At 35.1% G+C, this 18,879-nt stretch overlaps 1 protein-coding gene across 2 annotated transcripts in view; it reads right to left on the bottom strand.

Annotated features, from left to right (window-relative positions):
- Positions 1–18,879, bottom strand: part of LOC109407473 (probable pseudouridine-5'-phosphatase) — a 93,815-nt gene that overhangs the window by 10,034 nt on the left and 64,902 nt on the right. For both annotated transcript variants that reach the window (XM_062856018.1, XM_062856017.1), the window contains exon 2: positions 10,520–10,643. In XM_062856018.1, coding sequence (XP_062712002.1) covers positions 10,520–10,631 — 112 coding nt within the window. In that variant the 5' untranslated portion in view covers positions 10,632–10,643. The remainder of the gene's footprint in view (positions 1–10,519; positions 10,644–18,879) is intronic.

The following is an 18,879-nucleotide window of genomic DNA, read 5'->3' as shown; positions in this document are numbered from 1 at the left end:
AATTCTTGAAAAACTCTCTGGAGCAATCGATGCTAGAATCACTAAAGGAAGCTATGGAAGATTCCTGAAGGAATTCATCGATGTGATGTATCCTTGCAGAAGTATCTGTAAAAGAACTGAAAGAACCGTGGGAGGAATTCTTGAAGCATTTCTTGGAACAAACCCTGAAAAAAAAACTATCTGAACCCTGCAAGATGTCCATGGAAGAATTCACGAAAGAGCAACTCCTGGACATGTCCCTTGAGGAATTTCTGAAAGAATCCTTGGAGAAGTTCCTGAATAAATGCCTAAAGGAATTTCCTGAGAATCCTTGAAAGAATTTGTAAAGAAATCCCAGGTATTATTCTCTTAGCATGACGTTTGTTTGAATTGAATACAAGTGAAAATTCGTGTAGCAGTAGCACATAACTGCACTCTTTAGCAGCATATAATTCTACAAAGTCCTTCTTTTTCCCTACCGGAAACTTTTTTTTTATTCTTCAATCACTTAACCTAATTTACAGCTCTATTGACCACTAGGGCACTGCGTGAGCGATTCCAATTGGAAACTGTACATACACTTTGTACAGCGCCTAAATGTATTCTATTCTAATTGTACTACATCGAACTTATTGCCGTTGCGCTCCTTTCACTTTCTACCCTATCATGGTAGAATGAAGAGCACGAGGGTGTTCCTGTTTCCAGAAGAGGGTCAGTGTCAGCTGCTCTCAGGGGGAAAGAGCAACTGACGAAAGTGCCGGGGCTGGGATCGAACCCATGACCATCTGCTTATGAAGCAAACGTGTAGCCACTACGCCACGGGCCCCGGCGTACCGGAAACTTGGCATGCTGTTTTTTGTATTCCATGAATTAACATCACAAAATTTAACCATTCAACCAAGCTTGTTATTTGGTTCAATTCTATGATAAGATTGAACTAGATCTGTTGGAGAAATACTTGGCGAAATTTCCTGTGATTCTCAAGAAAAAAAGGTTTGATAATTGTGGATAAAAACCTCAATTATTAGAATAGTCTAGAGAATAGATTTTTTTAAATATTTTTTTCTGGAACTCTTGAATTATTGATAATCTTTGAGTCGGCTCGAATTAAAAAAAATCTGTCGGCCAGAGGGGGGCCACGCCCCCCCCCCCTGCTCCCCTCTGACTACGGCCTTGTCAATTATTGTAGAAGATTAATCAAGTAGGCGACTCTGGATATGTTCCATCAAGTAGGCGATTAAGTATCCCAGAGCTGACATTAGTGTAATATAAATACAGGAAGAGCTAACAAATCTATTCATTCGTTATTCGACCACTGAACTGGTAACAAGTCTCATTCGACATCTTTCCCTTTCAAGAATTATTGAGATCTTTGACAAACAAAAATGAGCATTTGAGCCACATTTATGATTAACGATTTAATCACCATAATAAAAGCTGAAGTGCGGAAATGAAAGGCAAACTATTTACGATTTTTTAGCATATTAAGAGCATTATTTAAAACGAACTTTAGTCTGCGACAAATTGAGACAAAAAAGTTTGGAATGTCAATTTTTTTTTTTTTAATATTTTGCTCAACATTAAATTTTCAGTGTAGCTTTATTCACTTCAAAACAGTAGCGTAGCAAGGGGGGTGCGGAGGGTGCAGTCCGCACCGGGCCCCCTAATTCAGGGGGCCTCCTAATCAGAGAAGGTCTCTAACACTAGTTTGAATAAAGTTCTTCAACCATCTTCGTGCAATAGCAGACGCTCTCTACGCTGACGTGGTATACGATCAACGTGCCTATATGGGTCATAATGACCCCAACTAGGGTCAAATAGCGATACTAGCAGATCTGCTGATAGGTTTGTAGGGGCCCCTTCGTGATTATCAAGGGATTTTGGAATGGGCACACAGATGGCAAAACTTGAAGTTTGATGATTACTCTTTCTACACACTTAAATTCAGAAATTGATCTCGGTAAACGGTTTACCGAGAATCCAACAGCTGATATCTCGGTAAAATATTTACTGATTCTCGGTAAAAATTTTACCGAGATTTCGGTAAACCATTACCGATCTCGGTGAACTTCGCCGAGATCTCGGTAAAAAGTTGGATTACCGATCTCTCGGCAAAGTTTTAACGATATCTCGGTAAAACTTTTACCGAGATTCAGTGAAAATTATTACCGGATTCTCGGCAATCCGTTTGCTGAGGTCGGCGATTTAATTTAAGTGTGTACATGGGCCCCAAAATTCAAGAAAAAATGTGCTAGAAATCAAAATTAAATTTTACGAAATTCAGTACTGGTATGGAAGTAAAATTCATAAGCATTATGAAAACGTCCCTGATATCCTTACCACAGGACCAAACATATGTAGCGTTTGACTTAGCTTAAGGTAGCGGCTGAAATTAAGAGGCCCCAGTTATGAAAATTAAAATCTGAACATAATAATAGTTTGTCCTTTTTTTTGCTCTCATGTAAAAAAATAAGGGCAATTAACGTATTCCAACTAGTTCATCAAGTATTTTTTTCAAAGTATTTTTTCATTATATTCCTTGAAAGGATTCTGCGGGAATTCCTTCGGGCGAGGTAAATAATTACCTTGTCTTCGGGGATATCTTCTATGATTTAACTAGCAGTTACTTCAAAGACCTCTACAAAAAAATAACTTTAGAACTTTTTCAGAGATTGTTTCAGAATTTTTTTTTAAATTTTGATTTAGGAATACTTACAATGATGATTCCTTCAGGAACTCCTCCAAGCATTTCTTCAGGAACTTTTGGAAAAATCCTTCAAGGATTTTTTTTAGGAATTTCTTCAAGCATTCGTTAAGGAATACCTTTTCAGATTATTTTATGGAGTCATTCAAGGAATCCTTCAGATGAACATTATGGAATTTCTCCAAGAATTCCTTTAGAGATTTATCCAAAAAGGAATCTTCCATGAGTTCCTCATCAAAAATATATTTCATGAATTTCTGAGATCATGCTTAAAGCCATACCAGAACGGATCCTTTTTTCTAAAAGATTTTCTAAAGGAATACTGCAGGAATTTCCGACGGAATCCTTGTAGAAATGCTTGCAGGAAATTTTTGGAGGAATTTCTAAAGGAATCTTTGAAGAATGAAGCTGAATTCCAAGATGTATTCAGAAAGAATTATTGGGTTGATTATGGAGGTATCTTCGATGGTATTCTTGAAGGGTTACTACAGTACTATGAAGTAGAACTGGAAGTACTAGGAATACTTTGAGGATTCGCGTAAAGGATTCCTAAAGAAACTTTTGGTAGAACTAATGATGAAATGCCTACACACTAAAAATTCGTTTCGCCTTCCAGCAAAATAAATTGCTGATACGACTCCAGCAAATGAAATTTCACTGAATAATCAGCAACCTCAATTCGGTTTGCTGATGATTCAGCAAGTCATTATAATTACTGATTCAACCAGCAGGGCATCTGTCAAACACTTAACACTTGACGGCAAGCCGAAAAAAGAGAACAAGTGCTTCACAATTCGTCGGGATTTTCCGACATATTTTGCGAAAGTTTTGAACCATCTGCACTATTAAGGTAAGTTAAATGATCATTAATGTGTTCTAGTAGGTACAAGAAACTAAGTTTTGATCCAAATCCTTGTTTCCAGATGCATCGAAACGATCTCTTCAATGGATTGCTTTTGGGTACTGGGAGAGGAGACAGCAGGAATTAAATGAACAAATAAAGTGTTGCAATAATAGCAATCTGCATGAACAGTGAGGAAATAAAGGATTGTTTCTCGGTATTTTCTCGTGTTTTATTAGTTTATTTCGAAAACCGAACCTAAAATGATTGCGAAAGTTTTGCTGGTTTTCAGCAATATGAACCCGAAAGTGAGACGTTGCATGTTGCTGAAAATCCAGCAAAGCAACTGTCAAAACGGATTGCTGTAAATTCAGCAAAATAATTTTTGCTGGATTCATTGCTGGAAGTATAGCACAAAAAAATCAGCAAAATTTTGCTGATTTCCAGCACTAAAAATTTGGTGTGTAGATTATTTCCCAACGAAATCAATGGCGGAAACCTTAAAAATAACCCTCTCAAATTCTCAAATCAACATATAAACTTAAAAAAAATAATCCTATTTATTTTCTTGGAGAATATTCTGCAGGAGGTCTTGGGGGAATTTCTGTAGGACCCCCTTAGAAAATTTCTGCAAGAATCCTTTGAAAATTCCATGAACGAATCCTTGCTACGTGACAAAGAAAAAAACCTTGGAGAAAAATATTGAACCTTTACTAGACTTTCTTAAATGATTCTCGAAAGAATTAAGAAAGGGGACTTGAGAAAATCGCCTAAGGAATTTTTGGACAATTTCCTACAATAATTATTGGAAGCATTTCTGAAGAAATCCCTGAAGGAATAACTAAAGAAATGCTTGATCAAATTCGTAAGAAATCATTGAAAGTACTTTAAGAAAAACTGTTTTAAGCATTGGAATTCTTGAAAAAAAATCTTGAAGGAATGTCCAAAGGACTTTCACCGATAATTGCCAATAAAACCACATAATAATCCAAAGGACTCCTCTGGAAAATTTCTCAAGTTATTATTTGGGGTAGCCGCAAAGAAACCGTTTGAGGAAATCTTTTAGAATTTTATATGGAATTCTTGGGAATATATATTGCCGAAGAAATTCCTTCAGAAACGCTTGAAGGAATTCCCGGAGCAACTTTCGAAGGAAATCTTGGAGAAATTTGTGAAGATTTCCTTGAAGTAATTCCAAGATAAATTGCAAAAGGTATCCAAGAAAGAGTTCTTAGTGCTCCTCACTTGTTGAAAGCGTAAGAAACATTTTTAGAAGTTTTAGGAGGGGATCCAGACGTAACGGGTGTTATAGCTAAAAAATATTCAAAGGATACAATAGAAAAAATCCTGATAGAAGCCTTGAAAGAATACTTAAGGGATGAATTGAAAGAATCCCAGTAAAATTTCTTGGATGAATTTCTGTGAGAATTCTTGAATAATTTTTTACATTTTTTATTAAGAATTTTTAAAGAATGTCACGACAATTTCTTTTCTTAATTATTAGCTTTATTAAGGCTCAATTAACCATCATTCAGTCATCAGCAATCATCAATTCAAAAGATATTTTTTACTCTAAAACACAAAACCGTCATTGAAAATGATTTCACTGTTATCCAGATGGTCCCAAATTTCTTTGGGAATTCCTTAAGCAATATTCTTCTGAATTCTATCTGCATTATTTTTAGAAAATTTCTTTGGCAATCTTTTTGGAAGCTGTCTCATTGTGTCTTAAATTGAGTTCGCTATTCCTCTGATAAATAAGAAATCAAGTTTTTTTAGGATCTTCGTTAGAAAAGTCATTAAAAATATCTGTGGCAATTCTTTTGAGAAATTATTAGTCAATTTCTTTAGAAACATCTTCAATCAATTCTCGGTAATGATTCAGCAATGGCTTCGCGAACTTCTTCAGAATTTAATTTCTACGGAAATTTGTTTGAAAAAAATCGTCTGCAACTTTTTGCTGGTTTTCTATTTTTTTTACAATGAGTTTGAAAAATCCTCTGGTAATTACTTTGTGAATAACTTCAACACTCTTCATGAAACTTCTTTTCCAATTCCTTAGAAATTTGAATGGTTAATTTGTTTGGTATTTGCTTTGGGAATTCATTCGGCGAATTTCGAATTACCTTTTGTGGAGTTTTTTCGGTAAATTCTTTGGAAAGCTTTTAGCAATTTTAATTGAGTTTAATCCGAAAATTTCTATAAGATTATTTTTGAGGTTTCCTTGGAATTTTGTTTGAAAACTATTTCGGCAATTCCTTTGACATTTGATTCGGCAACTCTTATGGAAATTGCTCGGAAATAATATTCGAAATTGGTTTAGGTAATTTTTTTCAATATTCACAGCATTAGTTTTCAAAATTATTTGGGCAAATGCTTTGGAATTTTATCAGATAACTCCTACGGGATTTCAGCAATTCCATTGAAAGTTTCACTGGCAGATCCTTTGCTTATACACCTGACAATTACTTTTGCAATTCTTTCAATAGTTCCTTTAATAATTCATTCGACGTGTGTGCTTTGAAATTCCTTAGTCACTTCGTTTGTAACTTCTTCGGTAATTCCTCAGAAAATTCCTTTGGCAATTGCTCTGGAAATTTCGATTGATAATTAATTACAGAATTCCGCCTGTTATTACTTTTAAAGTTCTATGAGACACACTCTTGCGAATTAAAAAAAAATCTATGAATTTACAACGAAATCGTAGAGAAAAATTCCGAAAGGATTACCTAAGGAATTGCCAAAAAAATAAGCTGATTACGAAAGAAGTTCACAAACAATTTCATAAAAAAAAATCACAAATTAATTCCGAAAAATGTTATAAGAAACTTCAATAGAATTTCTTGGAGGAATTTCTGTGAGAATTCTTGAAAGAATTCTTATATTTTTATTTGAATTTCTAAAGAAGGAGTTTCTGAATCCTTATCAGGCTTATCAGAGGTACTTCTTAAGCATTTCTAGCAAAAACACTCGAGATCTAAGCATCCTCGGGAGGAATTCCTGTAGAATTTCTTGGAGAAATTTATGTCAAAATTTTCGAAAAAATCTTGCAGGAGTTATTATATAAATACATGATAAAATCGTTGCATGCAAGAACTCCCGAAGGATTTGTTATACAAAATGATTTGAAAAATACCTGGGAGAATCCATTTAAGTTTGAATGAATGAAATAAGTTTAGGAAATTTTCAGAGAATACCTAAATAGATTCCGAATGAATCTTGAACTAATAAAAAAATCTTTGGCAAAAATCCCAAAGAAAGTAAAGGAGGCATTTCTAGAGGCCTCTTTGAAAGGATTCCTTTTTTGAATAAAACCTTGTAAGAATTCCTAAAATGATCCCTGGAAAATTCCCAAAAGTAATCCTCGGTAGATTCCTTGGAGAAATTATTAAATTAACTAAACAAAGAAAGCTATATCCAATTGATGAATCCGTTGCAGAAGTTTCAAACAAGATCCTTGAAGGAATTCTGAAATAATCTTTTGATAATTTTCAAAAGATTTTTTGAGAAAATACTTAAGAACTCCTTAGAAAAATTGCCGTAAGAATTCTAGAAACAATTCCTGAATAATTCTCGATGAATATCCTCTATGAAATCTTAGCCTGACATTAAGCACTTAAAGGATTCTTCTAGGCTCTTTCTGAACAAAACAGTCTTAGAATGAATCCTTGGAGCACCTTCTGAAAAAAATGTTTGATTTGATGCGATAGGGTGTCTGTTCCTTTACCATTTATGCATACACGCTCCAATTTTCATCGTACTCAAAACACCGATTTTTTGGAGGAATTTCTAAATAAATCCTGGTGAAATTCTTGACTAGGGTGCTTGATGGAAACTTAGAATGATTTTTCAAAAGGTTTCTCGAAAGAATTTTGAAGGAGTTTTAACAAAAATCGCAATATAAATTTTAAGAAGAGTTTCCAGAGGACTGGGTGGCAAAAATTCCTGAAGTAATCCTTGGGAAAACTCCCAGAGTTGATGAGTATTAAAAAAAATCGTTGGAGAAATTCCAGAATGATTTTTGAAAGGATTCCTACAGAAATTTCTTAGAGGAACTTCTGTATTTATCCTTGGATTTTTTAAAATTATTATCCAATGGGATCTTTGGAAATTTCTTGGAGAATTTCTGGAATGAATCTCTTAGTGAAACCTTAGAGAAACTCCTTGAAGAGTCCTCACAGATTTTTTTCGAAAAAAAGCGTTGCAGTAATTTTTGAAGGAATCCTTGGAGGAATTTCTGAAGGAATCTTTGAAAAAAAAATCATAAGAATTTTTCAAAAGAATACCAAGATGAGTGATGAATGCTAGAGGAAATTCTAAGATAAACTCTTGGAGAAATCTCTGAAAGAGTTATGTGAGGAAATAATTGAGAAATCCTTGAAAAATTGTGGAGAAATAGTTAGCTTCTGTGGAAAAATCATCAATGAAATATTTGGATGATCTCCTGAAACAAACCATGGAGGAATATTTGAAGAATTTTTGAAGGACTTCTCTTCATCTGGCGGAATTCCGATGTAATTTGTTTAAATAATTATTGAATTTTTTTCGTAGTTATTTTCTCTGGAATTTCTCGAGAATACTAGAATAATATAGATGAATCGTCAGAGATATTATTAATAGAATCCTTGGTGCACTTCCTGAACAAATGTTTCGAGAAATACTTGATGAAGCCTTTGCAGGAATATTTCGAAGTTTTCTAAAGTAGTTTTGCAAACATCCTCGGAGACAACACTGTAAGAAATTCTGAGGGAAGTGCTTAGAAAAATACTGAATGACATACTTGCATTTACCACTTAAAAGATTCTTGAAGACATATTAGGCCGTTACAAATATTTATTTCACTTTTTGTCCCACCACTCTTTGGCTGGTCGAGGGGGGGGATAAAAATAATAAAGCATTTAATCAGAAAAATATTAAAAACTCATCGGATTTGTTAAAGAATTTTTAGCAAGACTCGATATTTTGATAAATATTTTTTTTATCTGCCCCCTCAAAATGCCATTTGGAGCCAAAAATTTTTGAAGGGGGGGGAGACAAAAAGTCAAAATTAAATTTGTATCAGCCTTATTCTTCAGGAAAGATTTTTTTAAGAAAACGGTAAAGCAATCTTTGAAGGAATTCGTAAAGGATTGCTTGGTGCAATTTCTAAATAATTCTTAGAAAAAAATCTTATACTCATTGATGGAACTCCGGGATGCATCGTTGCATAAATCCCCAAAGAAATTCATAAATGTTTTTTGACCTTCCGTCAGTCAGTTGGTTTCCACTGCCAGCATCACATTAATGCAGAGTACTTAAGTCGAGATTTTTTTTTGAAGATTTCTAATATAACAACGCGATTATTCGAGAGTTAAATGTATAGATTTATCATTGCAAAATATTCACATCTTTAATTTTCATGGGGGCCACAAATTTGGTTCCGCACCGGGCCCCCAAATTCCTAGCTACGCCACTGCTTCAAAACAGAAATTTAACAATACACATTCCCCTTTCCACACTGTATAACACTTCTTTTATATCATTCCTCTTCCATCAATTAAATATTATAATTATTGCAATCACCATCCTTCATTACAACATCGCGAGTACCGGTGCAATAATTTGCATCATAACAGCCCATCTGTTTGCACCCCTCGACAATAAATAACGTGTATTTCTTATCGATACACTTTTGCTGTTTACCAACGTCATCTAGGTAGGCCACGGTCAGGAAAACGAAGAAAACGAACCACGTCGTTCCCCATACACCATCAAAGCAATCATCGTTAGGATGAGTTTGTTTACACGGGGCTTTACTCCCATTGCGTTGGGGTTGGGATTGGGACATATAAAGACGACTGGGATGCAACGCGTTTCTTCACGCGATCCGGTCCAAGGTCAACCCCACTCGTTGCAAAAGTGGGTGCATCCGCAGCATATACACTATTCCCGTTCTGTGGAAAATTTTCCTTTTGAACACAGATGAGAATTTGATAAAATCGTCAATAGAGAAAAAAAAAAGCTTTACACGAATCATATAAATTACACGACGAATTTACTAATCAGCATGTTGCATAGTGTAATCCATGACTAGCTCCGCGCGATGCCAGGGTTGGAAAATGTAAAAAAATAAGTCATTTGGTTGCCAGTTTCACTGCCTTTAGTAAGAAATGTTTATCGACGACTATAATTTTTCCATATTTAATCAGAATTATGGAAGGTTTACGTTCACGGACGGAAATTTACACAGGAAATGGTGGAACGGAGAAATGTCATGACATTTTTACATGACATTTCGTTGAATTTTTTCAGCTTTGATTGATACTTTCACGTTGTACATAAGTTTACACAACATCCCAGTAGATTTAGACGAACTTAATTTCACTTCACTCATTTTTTTTTCTGTGCACTGCTCTTCTGCCGATGCATTCCATCACTTGTTGGGGGAGCAATCGCAGACGGAAAAGTCAGCTGTTGGATCAATAGTTGAACACGATGCGGTTCGCTACAGATTGATACACCGATGCATGTTAGTAAGCATTTTGTACCTTCACTTTTATTTATTACACAGTAAACTTTAGCAATTTTGAACTTATTTTTCTCTTCTCAATCGTTAAACACTTAGTAATACACTTTATGAAAATTCTGTAAAAAGTTAACAAAGTTTTGCAAAATTTTGGCTGATATTTAGTGAATGAAAGTCTAATTGAAGATGATGAAGTTTAAAGGAATGAATGAAAATGGTATGCGTGCGGGACTTTTTTTCTGACGAAGGATCTTCTATACCGTACAATCAATCACCAGGTGCAAACGGGAAAATGCAATACTGAAAGCCAATTCTAGATACATAGTGCTGTGGATATAGGCTAAACAAGCATTAATTTTTGACCAGCAATAGTTTCGAACTGTCCGAACTGTCCACACTAAGTAGGCCAAATTTATAGAAACAGTTCAAAAATAGATGCTTTTAGCCGATTGCGAAAGGATCTACCAAAAAAAAAAAACAAACAACTTACCGAGCAGCAGCCCATCCATATCGAAGATGCAGTGCGTTACCTTCCGGAAGTTGCTGGCCATTTTGCTGCCACCCGCGCCGAGAACCGAACCAGTACTGAAGAGTCGACTCATTTTCGCTAGGAGCTGATGATGACAACACGGCCACGACGCCAGAGACAACGACACCGTTGATGACGACGGCCAACGGCACCATACACGCGCACATGGAAATATACACCGACAAGGTTTGTCATGGGAATGACAGGGAGAGAAAGAGTAAACCAAAGTTAGTATCAAGTGGTACCAGCACTAATTCTATATACTAGAAATGGGATTCCACCCGATCGCGAATGGATTTGCAGCGTATTCGTCATTTTTGTTTGGTAAACGTTGACGCGACGTCACTGATTTGCAGCGTGTGCTTGCTGATTCGCACGACTAGTAGGCCACGCGGTTAGTGTACTTTGGTGGCTACCACCACGGCTACTGCGAGACGCGAAGGATTACACGGTAAAAAATCAGCACTGTGGTATAAACTGATTGGCACTTCAATTCGCACTACTGTTCAATCCGTTTGTTATCAATTGCATATCATTTGACAAAGAACATCCAATGCCTTTTCAATTTCAATGTAACTTCACATCAATTCGTTGTTGACAATGTTTTGATTTCAAAACTAAAATTTAAAAAAAAATGTGTGCAGCCGCACCCAGATTCGATACCAGGACCTTTAGAGTCACGATCAACTATTTTACCACTACACTGCTTCACATCTGTTAGAGAGGTGCGAATCGAAGCGAAGCACTTTCTACCGCCTGTCATCTATATTTACTTTCATGCCCAAAACAGTCATTACCAAATCAATAACTTTTCACTTTGGATCGTATTGCTTTTTACAGTAGTGCAAATCGAAGGGATTTTCTGTTGATTTCTCTGGTGGGTTTGTTTTGGTCCTCAAATCAACACTGACAGCATTGCGATCTCAAAGGAAAAGCACTTCTGATCATATTGTTGATTACGACATTGAATAGTTAAGGGATTTTTCCCTTACATCTAGCGTGCAGAATTTTTACCGTGTATGATTGTGGCGCAAAGCCGCCTACGATTCAGAACAGTGGCGGTTTCCGCTTTTTCTAGGTAGAGGAGAAATGGATATGTCGAACAGTTACTGAAGATAAGTAAACAAACTAGTAAACCTTGGCTCGGCTACAATGGATTTTATACCTTATTAGGGTAATTGTTCCCATCGTTGTGGTAGTACCTAATGTTGCGGTAATGGCAATTGAGCACTTTTTCGACTGAAATGTTACCAACAGGTATTTTTAATAGATGTATGATACTTAAATTATGAGATTGCACTATTTGTTTGCTTAAGATTTGCCCAAAAACCTATTAAAAAAAATATTTTCCTTAATGTGTTTGCGGCTGTGTTCCTATTGTTGCGGTAGTGTTCCTAATGTTGCGGTATCCCATATGATTTCAATGGGATGCCGCAACAATAGGAACAAATACCGCAACATTAGGAGCACAATGTTCTTTCAGATAAAAACGAATAAAATGCTCATAACAACATTAAAGTGGCAATATTTCGTTATTTTCCCGTAGATCAAGAATGGATTTTATTATATTCAATTCAATCCATGTAAAAAGTTTGCTTGGGGCGATACAATTGTGGTTTAAAGATGAACCCAGTGATTAACTCCTCCATGATCGGATCAATTACCCTACTTCATGTTTGCGAGGCATACAGTTTCCATTCATTTACATTTAATGTTTCGTTGTGATGCAAATTTCTAAATTTTTATAGTGCGTATTTAGAATATTTCAAGCTTTTTAAACGATGTCATTCTGTTTTATCCTTACCTTCCAGTGCTCTAAAATTTTATAAAAGAAACCCAAATTAATCCACCTAGTGGTGATAGTGCCTTTCTCGTCGAATAGGGTATCGCGCCACTTGGGCGGTGGCTTCTATTTTCGTCTGTTTTCCGCTATAACTCAGTCAAATTTGAACCAATTGACACAATTTTTGGAATGCGGTGAGATAGGTATAGTATCTACCCGTGTACAACATTTCAAGTCAATTGGTTCAAAATTGACTGAGTTACACTGGAAAACAGACGAATATAGAAGGCACCGCCCAAGTGGCGCGATACCCTATGTTCTCACAATCTTTCCGTCGGCCTAAGTCAAAGTGTTCCGGAATCCTGATATTTGTTAAGAAAAGCAAGCATTTTATTAAAGCCATCATTGAATTGTAAACAGTGAAGACAATTGTCAGACAAAAAAGGCACAAAACAAGCAACAAAGAAGGTGCGACGATTACTCTTTATCCCTACTGGTAACAGATAATGACATGATCTCGAAATTTTTTGTTGCAGACAAAACGGAAGCTGAATTTGTTGCGTACTTTTTATAGCGCATTTAGTTCACCACTGGACTATCGCACTAGTTTTCACGAGTGCGAAAACGCTAATAAAAGTGCGCGATTGCATCAAATCAACTCGGTGTCTTCAGAGCACTTGTTCTCCATAGATTGAAGAAATAGTGCGCCGAAGACATCAACCCGATTTGATGCAATCGCGCACTTTTATTTACACTGCAAAAATTCCACACATTTTTATTGGCAAAAATCCATGGATTTGATTTATAAATTTAATTTGTGCACACATACTCGTTTTCCATGTTGAATCACACATAAAATCGATGGACCTTATATAAACTATGTGTGTCTACACATGAAAAAGGGTTATCTATGTGTCGATACACATATTAATTATATTTTTGACACATTGCAAAAATTTATGTGTGCGACACATGCATACAATGTTTGCAGTTTTTTCAGTGTACGTTTTCGCACTTATAATGTCGCAGTTCGCAGTCCAGTAGTGAACTAAATGCGGTATAACTCGTGAATAATCAATTATTGCTAACCCAAAGTCAAAACTGTTTGATGATAGAGCTTCACCAGAGTTGCAGTGTGTACCGGCTCGAAGTTACCGTTCAAAAATCGCAATGCAAGGCTTAAAAATCTCTAAACTCGTGGTGTACGATGTTAATCCCATTATTTTCAAGTTGGGACAAACTTATGTCGCATGGGTTTGTTTGTCGCAACAAATACAGGTTGCGACATTGTCATTATTGTTGCGCGATGGTTGAATTTTGATTCACTGATTGTAAACTTATGATGGCACATAGTCCGACGTTGTGTTCAGCGTATAAGCAGAGCTGGATAATATCAGACTTCTCAGTTGACTGCTTGAGCACCTTCACAAGCACTGGAGACTGATCAATACCCAGACAACCAATGTGCACGTATAATGAAGTTTATGTTCATGTTATACGTACTGTTATGCGGCGAAGTTACATCGCATAAGATGCAGTAAAAGTGCCTTATGCGTACAAAAGTGGAGGCGCTATACGTGCATTGACCGGAAAATAATGACGCTATATGACTTGAAGCGATATCTTAAGCGATGTACGGTATGCACTATTGCGACGTAATATAGCACCTTATGCGACTTAAAATATTCGAAATAAAAAAATATTGTCACCTAAGTATCGAACTAATAACCTTTGGATTATCGAGCCGCACTTCACACTTAGCACCAAACACTACTTATGAAACACACTGATTAAATGTCACGACATTCTAACTCACCTCAGTGCTTGTTGGAATGCACTTGGTTTCGGTGCGCTGTACGTGTTCGGCAGGCTCTTTGGAAATCAAAATGATGTAACATGATTTCCCGCACAGTTACCAGTACTCCTCTCTTGCTAGCACCACCCATTGTTAATTATAGGTCAAAAAAACAAAAATGGACGAATTTCGCGCCAACTCGACCAGTGGTTGGCAACACCCTCTCAGAATCGAATGAAACTTGGTGGGCATAAAGACTAGGTTTTTATAAGCAACTTTGCATACTTAAATTTTCGAAAATTTTCAAGAGTAACATTTGAAGAGGGCCTAACTTTTTTTCGAAGAATTTTTTAAAATCGATGTAACTCAAAAATGACAAGACCTATAGAAAAGTGTTGTATGGGGGACTTTTAGAGAATTGTCCAAGCTTTCATGAAAAAATATTTTAAAAATTCTAAATACATTTTTACACGCTAAAAAATATATTTTTAAAATTAAAAGTCAATTTACAGAAAATGCCCACTTTTTTATGTTTTGAAATTTTTTTCCAAGAAAGTCAATATTGTTGCCTAACTTTCCTTCATACATCACAAGATGGGCACTTTTAAGGAAAAAAAGTTTTTCTAACAAAAACTTTTTCATGTTATTTTTTTTAGCGTGTTGCGCATTAACTCGTACAGGATGTATCAAGAATCCTTATACCCATTTAATAACACTCAATGGGCATTACAACTTTGTTTGATTGGGTGCCTTCTTTTTCTTGGCGTTACATCCCAACTGGAATAGAACCTGTTTCTCAGCTTTTTTGGATATCTGAATGCTTAAAACAGCATTCTGTTTGCTGAAATTGTATTATTGTGTGCCTAGAACCAGTGAACTAACATCATTATTAGAAGCGAATGATAAAGAATTGGTTTTATTTCAACAATGGCTAACCACTGATCGATGCAATTTGGAAGCTATTACTAAGACTATAGACGAGTTTGTTCCGTATTTTGTAGAAAAAATTGATAAGCTTATAACTCATGATTTCATTAATAAAGAACAATCCTCATTTTTGCGGGATAAAAAAGAATCTCTTAAACAGGGTGAAGTATTAACAATTTGTGACTTTTCAGAAAATTATTCATTTATCATTCAAAATTCAGCTCAAGGTTACTATTGGAATAATTCTCAAGCTACCATTCACCCCTTTGAAGTGTACTACAGAAAAGAAAATAAGTTGGAAAACTTGAGCTTTATAATAATATCTGAAGTACTTACACACGATACAACAGCAGTTCAGTTATTTATATCAAAACTGCTGAATTTCATTAAACAATCGATTGATTTCTCAAAAATTACTTTCATGTCAGATGGAGCAGCAGCTCATTATAAGAACAAAAAAACATTTGCCAGTTTGTGCAGTTTTCGGTCCAATTATGGATTGGAAGCAGAATAGCACTTCTTCGCAACTTCACATGGCAAAGGTCCATGTGACGCTGTTGGAGGTACTCTCAAGCGAATGGCAAAACGAGCAAGTCTTGCTCGAGATTATGGAAACACAATCACAACTCCTCGAGAACTGTATGACTGGGCAGTTAAACAGTCAGATATACATATAACAAAATTGAATTTCTGCCTTATTTCAAATAAACAATATGCAAAAATGACGGATGAACTTGAAGAACTATACATATACAGTCACGTAAAAACAATACCTGGTACACAAAAATTTCATTCATTTGTGCCAATTTCTGAAAATCAAATTGAAGCGAAGAAGTTTTCGAATTCAAAAGATAATCCAAAAAAGTTTACTTTGTTTCAGATAGACTAAAGATCTAATATTCAAAAAACGTAACAATAGAATGTATAAAAGAAGGATGTATATATTGTAGAAAAGAAAATAATTGAATACACATATACATATGTACATATTTCATCAATACACAAGCGTTTTCATTGATATAAAACCCTAAAAGCAAATTTGTCTTGAGCCCTTTCCAATATCAAGCACGTTTTCAATGTCAAGCACGTTAAGATATTAAAAAAGTAGTTGAGCCCATTAAGTTTTAATGGATTGTCATTAGGATTCTGGATACATTACTGTACGAGTTAATGCACAACACGCAAAAAAAAAAAAAATAAAAAAAAATTTTTTTAGAAAATTTTTTTTTCTTTAAAAGTGCCTATCTTGTGATGTATGGAGGAAAGTTAGGCAACTATATTGTCTTTCTTGGGAAAAAAAATTCAAAACATAAAAAATGGGCTTTTTCTGTAAATTGACTTTTAATTTTGAAAAGATATTTTTTAGCGTGTAAAACATTTTTTTATATTTTTTAAATATGTTTTCTTGAAAGCTTGGACAATTCCCTAAAAGTCCCCCATACATCACTTTTTTGTACAACTTATCATATTCGAGTTATATTTTTTGTGAAAAAACGGCTAATGCGCAACACGCTAAAAAACTAACATGAAAAAGTTTTTGTTAGAAAAATCTTTTTTCCTTAAAAGTGCCCATCTTGTGATGTATGGAGGAAAGTTAGGCAACAATATTGACTTTCTTGGAAAAAAAATTTCAAAACATAAAAAAGTGGGCATTTTCTGTAAATTGACTTTTAATTTTAAAAATATAATTTTTAGCGTGTAAAAATGTATTTAGCACTTTTAAAATATTTTTTCATGAAAGCTTGGACAATTCTCTAAATGTCACCCATACATCACTTTTTTGTACATCTTATCATATTCGAGTTATTTTTTGTGAAAAAAAAAACGGTTAAAGAACTTTTACTCTTTTTAAATGTTAGTCTAGGTTAATTTTGAAAAAACAAAATACGCAAAGTTGCTTGAAAAGGTAAAGTCTTAAAACCTACAAAATTTCATAACATTCTGAGGGGGTGCTGCCAACCCCGAAGACGAGTTGGTGCGAAATTCGTCAATGATGACTTTGTAACTTGTTTTGTAACCATAATGATGACCTTTCACTTTCTTTTAGCGTTTTTGCACTCCAACACCTCTTTTATTGTTATCACATATCACATCGCAATATGCCAACGTTAAGGTGAAACATCAAGAAATCCCATTGCAATTTTTCATACAAACTTTAGAGGCACAAATCTGACGAACAAAGCATCGAACCAAGCCGCACTTGTTTTTCCTGGCTTTGCTCACTTCCAAAAAGAGGCAGCTTTTACAAATCGAGAGCATTTGTTTACAAATTTTCAAGATTGGTGCTCTTGAAAACGTGAGTAGGGGACCAAGTCGACCATTGTGGCAGCCATGTTTGTATTCTCTGAAGTTTCTCCTTAACGATTCTAGCCTTTGCGAGTTTGTATGTACATTTGAACGAGTTTATTTTCACTTTTATGCGATTTAGTTTGTACACCAATGCGAGTTAAACTGACATTATTAGAAAATCACCAAGCGAAGTTGTATAATCATCGCAGTACGCAATTATGCGAATTCAATTGACACTTTGCGAGTTCGCTCGAACGCTTTTGCGAATAAGCAAGGTTCGTCGAAACAAAACATCGGAATAACGTTTACTACGATGTAGCCATGCATTATAAAAGTTAATTTGCACTCTTATATGATTTTACCAGATACATCGCAGTAAGTTCAAAAAATAACATCATATGCGATGAAAATTGTCCCTCAGCCGTACATATATGCGATAGTGACTTAAAATAGTACTTTATACGATGTACAGCGTGCATCCTTATGCGATTCCTGGTTGTCTGGGTATCAAGACGATACTAACAAGCTAAGGTATAACTTTTTACACAATCACAGATCACTTTGCGGTCTTTGACAAAGTTTTTTTCTGCCCATTTTAGGCTATATTTTAATGACAGTTGAAAACAAGAACGATAGGTAGTGAGTATAGTGAGACGTCTGTTTGTATGAGGGTTTAATTTGTCAAGATTTTGTTCTGTTACACATTTTTATCGGTTGCATTGATTTTATTCACTTTCGTAGTTCTGGCGAAGCAACAAACGCTGGTTGTGCATCCCTACCGGTAGTCTCTAATGTGGTATGAGCCTATTTTCTAGTTAACCATTCCTTAGGTTATTAAAAAAGCCGAAATGTGATGTGTCGCATGGTATATTTGGTTACTTTCGATGCGGTACCGGAACAGGTTCCGGAGCACTACTAGATCTCTCAAATATATTAGTCTGAGACTATTTTATTGCTAACGTTCATATGGTTACCTAAAAGCTACGATTTGATTTATCTCATGCATGGGTATACAGGGGATACTCAAAATAACTGGGACAGGTTAAATTTCCACTTTTTGAAAAATGTTCAACTCGCTGTAACTTTTCGAAAAGGGCATCAAATATTCTCAAATTTTTACTGTAAGTTCATCAACTAGTTGTGTATCAGTCGGGACAAAATTTGGAAAAGATCGAGCCATTCTATCCCAAGTAACATTTTCAGAACTGATAAGATTTATTTAAGTTTTAATATGAATTTATGCAGGTAATAAATAATGCTGTCAAAAGTTATTTTATGAGGCACTTGAAGCATTCTATAAAACCTTCATATAACTGTGATGAAACTAATCAATGCAACTACTTATTTGTTTTATAATATGCTTTATGATGGTTGTAAAGAACATTATAAAATTAACCTCACAAAAGTATTATGTACCAGAATGAATTGTCAGCGAGTGCACTGTGATACATTAGGTGACCAGAACTGAAAAAATATTTGCTTTGAATAATATTCCTTATTCATCAATTAATAATTACAATAAATCGT

This window comes from Aedes albopictus, chromosome 3, assembly GCF_035046485.1.
Source record: "Aedes albopictus strain Foshan chromosome 3, AalbF5, whole genome shotgun sequence".
Classification (NCBI taxonomy): Eukaryota; Metazoa; Arthropoda; class Insecta; order Diptera; family Culicidae; genus Aedes; species Aedes albopictus.
Note: the sequence above shows the minus strand (reverse complement) of the source record. Positions and strands in the feature narration are given on the sequence as shown.